The sequence below is a fragment of the Aegilops tauschii genome, chromosome 5 (assembly GCF_002575655.3).
Source record: "Aegilops tauschii subsp. strangulata cultivar AL8/78 chromosome 5, Aet v6.0, whole genome shotgun sequence".
Lineage (NCBI taxonomy): Eukaryota > Viridiplantae > Streptophyta > Magnoliopsida > Poales > Poaceae > Aegilops > Aegilops tauschii.
In genome coordinates, this window is record NC_053039.3 from 315386000 (window position 1) to 315388937 (window position 2938).

Here is a 2938-nt window from a genome sequence, read left to right on the forward strand (position 1 = left end):
AAATCCAAAAAAATACAAAAAGAAAATTGAAAAATCTGTTTTGCTTTACATCAAATAAGATCAAAGTATTTAGCTTCTTGCAAAAATTCGTGAGCAAATAACATCCGAGGAGCCTTCAGAGAAAAAAACAAATCACTGCTCAAAAGTGAACAAAACTTCGAGCACTGATTTTGTTATTTTTGTGAGGGCTCCTCGAATGTTGTTTGTGTACGAAAGTTTGCAAGAAGCTAATACTTTGGATCATGTTTGATGTGCAAGAATTTCAGATTTTTTTTATAATTCTGTTTTGTATTTTTTTTCTGATTTACTATTCATCGGTGTAGGTCCACCCGGCAGTAGAAAATCCAATCTCCAAAGGCACGCGTTTCAATCATCCTATCGTGAACGGCCACACCATGGGCGAAACAGAAGCCTTTTTGTTAGCGAAACAGACGGGGCTTAATGTTCTTGCTGCAAAAGAAATCGATTCGGAGCCGTCCCTATTCCGATCATGCCAAGAAACGGGACCACATCTCAGCACTGCCACATCTCTATCGATCCGAGCATCACACGTACTACGTGTCGTGTCGTGTGTGGTGCGCACCCATATATACGCGCGCGCACCACCCCTCGTGGCACCCAGAAAAATCATCGCCATTGCAACTTTGGAAGCCCCGCGCACGCAAAGCCCTAGCTAGGTAGCAAACTCAGCGAGAGAAGGATAGTGTCGATGGCGGAGGAGGATCAGACGGTGGTGGTACGGTGCGCGGACCTCGTCCGGGTCGAGCTGCCGGCGTCGCTGGCGCAGCGGGCGGGACGCGTCGCGGCGGCGCTCGAAGAAGGGGAGCGCGTGGTGGAGCTGCCGCGAGGGGTCTCCGGCAAGGGCCTGGCGACGGCGGCGGCGTACTACGAGGCCCGCGCGGAGGCGGAGGCGTGCGGCGTGGACGGCGGCGAGTTCGACGGCGAGTTCGTGCGCGGGCTGACGCACGACGCGGCCATCGACCTCATCCACGCCGCCCACCACCTTGGCGACCAGGCGCTCTTCAACCTCTTTGTGGGCTACAGGGCTAATTACTTCTAAAGCTTATATAATTAGTTTATGTTTCTAGCGGGGAATTAGTTTATGTTGATCCGCTGAATTTAACTTGTATTGATGCTACCTTGATTAATCATTATGCGATATATGTGTGCCTGGAAGAAACAAATGATCCGTAGTACATTGTTTTTCTTGTTGTCAACATTCTCTTGGTTTTAAGATGGTGTTTTCATGCACATACCATGTCCACATCCTCTCCCGCGTGTCCGGTGTTGAACCAGGAACATACATCGAAGCACAGCAGAACAATGGAGACAAAACCAAGGACAAAACTGACAAGAAAACTTTATATAGCAGCTCGATCAGTTTATAATATAAGAAGACGACACACATCCAACGACAAAAATTTGAAGCGAGTCTTGCGATGCACAAGACGCCCAAGCACCAGCCACGGCGAATCTTCCAAACAACGGAACACCGAACACGCAGGGAGCAAGATCATAAACTCACGAAAAACACATCCTAGCACGCACACGAATGTCCTGATGCCACCCAAACTGTACTACACAATAGAACAAGGAAAGTTTTGCGCATAGCAATCGGCAGAAATTATGGATGCACAAAGGGCGTGATGCCCTGATCTCTAGCCTGCATGAGGTCGCCCAGTCCCGCAGCTTACAAATTGCGAAACGAAAACACTAACGCCCACACATATGACAACATTGCAACTCACCCACACGCTTGGAGCACTGTCCAGTTAAGTTTGCACGAATCTTGACACATCGAGACAGTTTTCGCGTGTCACGTAGGACAAGACCGGTGTGTGGGTGTTGGAGAGGTCGCCCACACGCCCCACATCACGCGGTTACCAGCTGCGCTGTGTGGGCGAACTAGTTTCTGCCCACACATCTATCACCTAGTTCATGCACGTGTGGGCGAACTGCTTTTCGCCCACGACAGTCGTACGTTGTTGGATGGCAACTGCAGTTGCGCGTACATAGCAACCAGGTAAACACACATGACAATTATGATTCGTTTGCTAGACGGCAACTGCAGTTGCGCGTACATGGCAATCAGGTAAACATACATGGCAACTGTGATTAACCACACGTGGCAACTAGGTAAACACACATGGCAACTATTGTTTGACCATATGTGGCAAGTAGTTAGTCACACACAACAACTATGGTTTGATTACACGCGGCAACTACCAGAAATTAGACATGGCAACTATAATAACCAAAACAGAGAGAGTTGTCATGCTTTTACAACCATATTTGCCATCCTGAATAACTACATTTGCCATTCCGGATGGCAACTAAATCGTCATCCCGCGGGTATCTATTGTAGCTGCGCCAGGACGTGTGTGCATATTTGCTTCGTGCCACACGCGCGGCGTAGGGATGAGTAGTACTTGTTAGGCGTGTGGCACGAAGTAGCTGCGCCCACACGTGTGGGCAATTCTACTGTTCGCCCACACACAACCCGTGTGGGCTGCCCCCTGCTCATGCCACACACGATGTGTGGGCGAATGCCCATTATGCCACATGTGTGGTGGATATCGGCGTCCATTGCAAAAATGTCTTACATTTAGATACAAAGGTATTACTATTTATCTTTATTTCTTTCCTATACGTTTGACTGTCAGCACAACTTTTGCAACGTTGAACTTTTCCTCGAAACAAGGCAAAAAACTTCCCAAATGATAACGCCCATACGTGTGACATGTTTACACATCGGCCACACGCCTTGATCCACATTGATTCTATTTTGCATGAATCCTAAAGAAATTTGTTAGAATCTGAGTGCCACGTGGGCATTATCGTGTGTGTGGGCGTTGAAGAGTTCGTCCACACGCCCCGTAACACGCAGTTTGACAGCTGCGCTGTGTGGGCGAACTAGTTTCTGCCCACACAACCACCA

The 2938-nt window shown here is 48.5% G+C and overlaps 1 protein-coding gene across 1 annotated transcript; it reads left to right on the top strand.

Annotated features, from left to right (window-relative positions):
* Positions 1 to 597: 597 nt before the first annotated feature.
* On the top strand, positions 598 to 1161 carry LOC109749666 (uncharacterized). Its single transcript, XM_020308616.4, has one exon. It carries the CDS (start codon positions 710 to 712, stop codon positions 1058 to 1060), a length of 351 nt encoding a protein of 116 aa, XP_020164205.1. The 5' UTR covers positions 598 to 709; the 3' UTR covers positions 1061 to 1161.
* Positions 1162 to 2938: the final 1777 nt, after the last annotated feature.

What these genes read in the sequence shown, in the direction of transcription:
- LOC109749666 (XM_020308616.4), top strand. Translation starts at nt 710, where the DNA reads ATGGCGGAGGAGGATCAGACGGTGGTGGTACGGTGCGCGGACCTCGTC.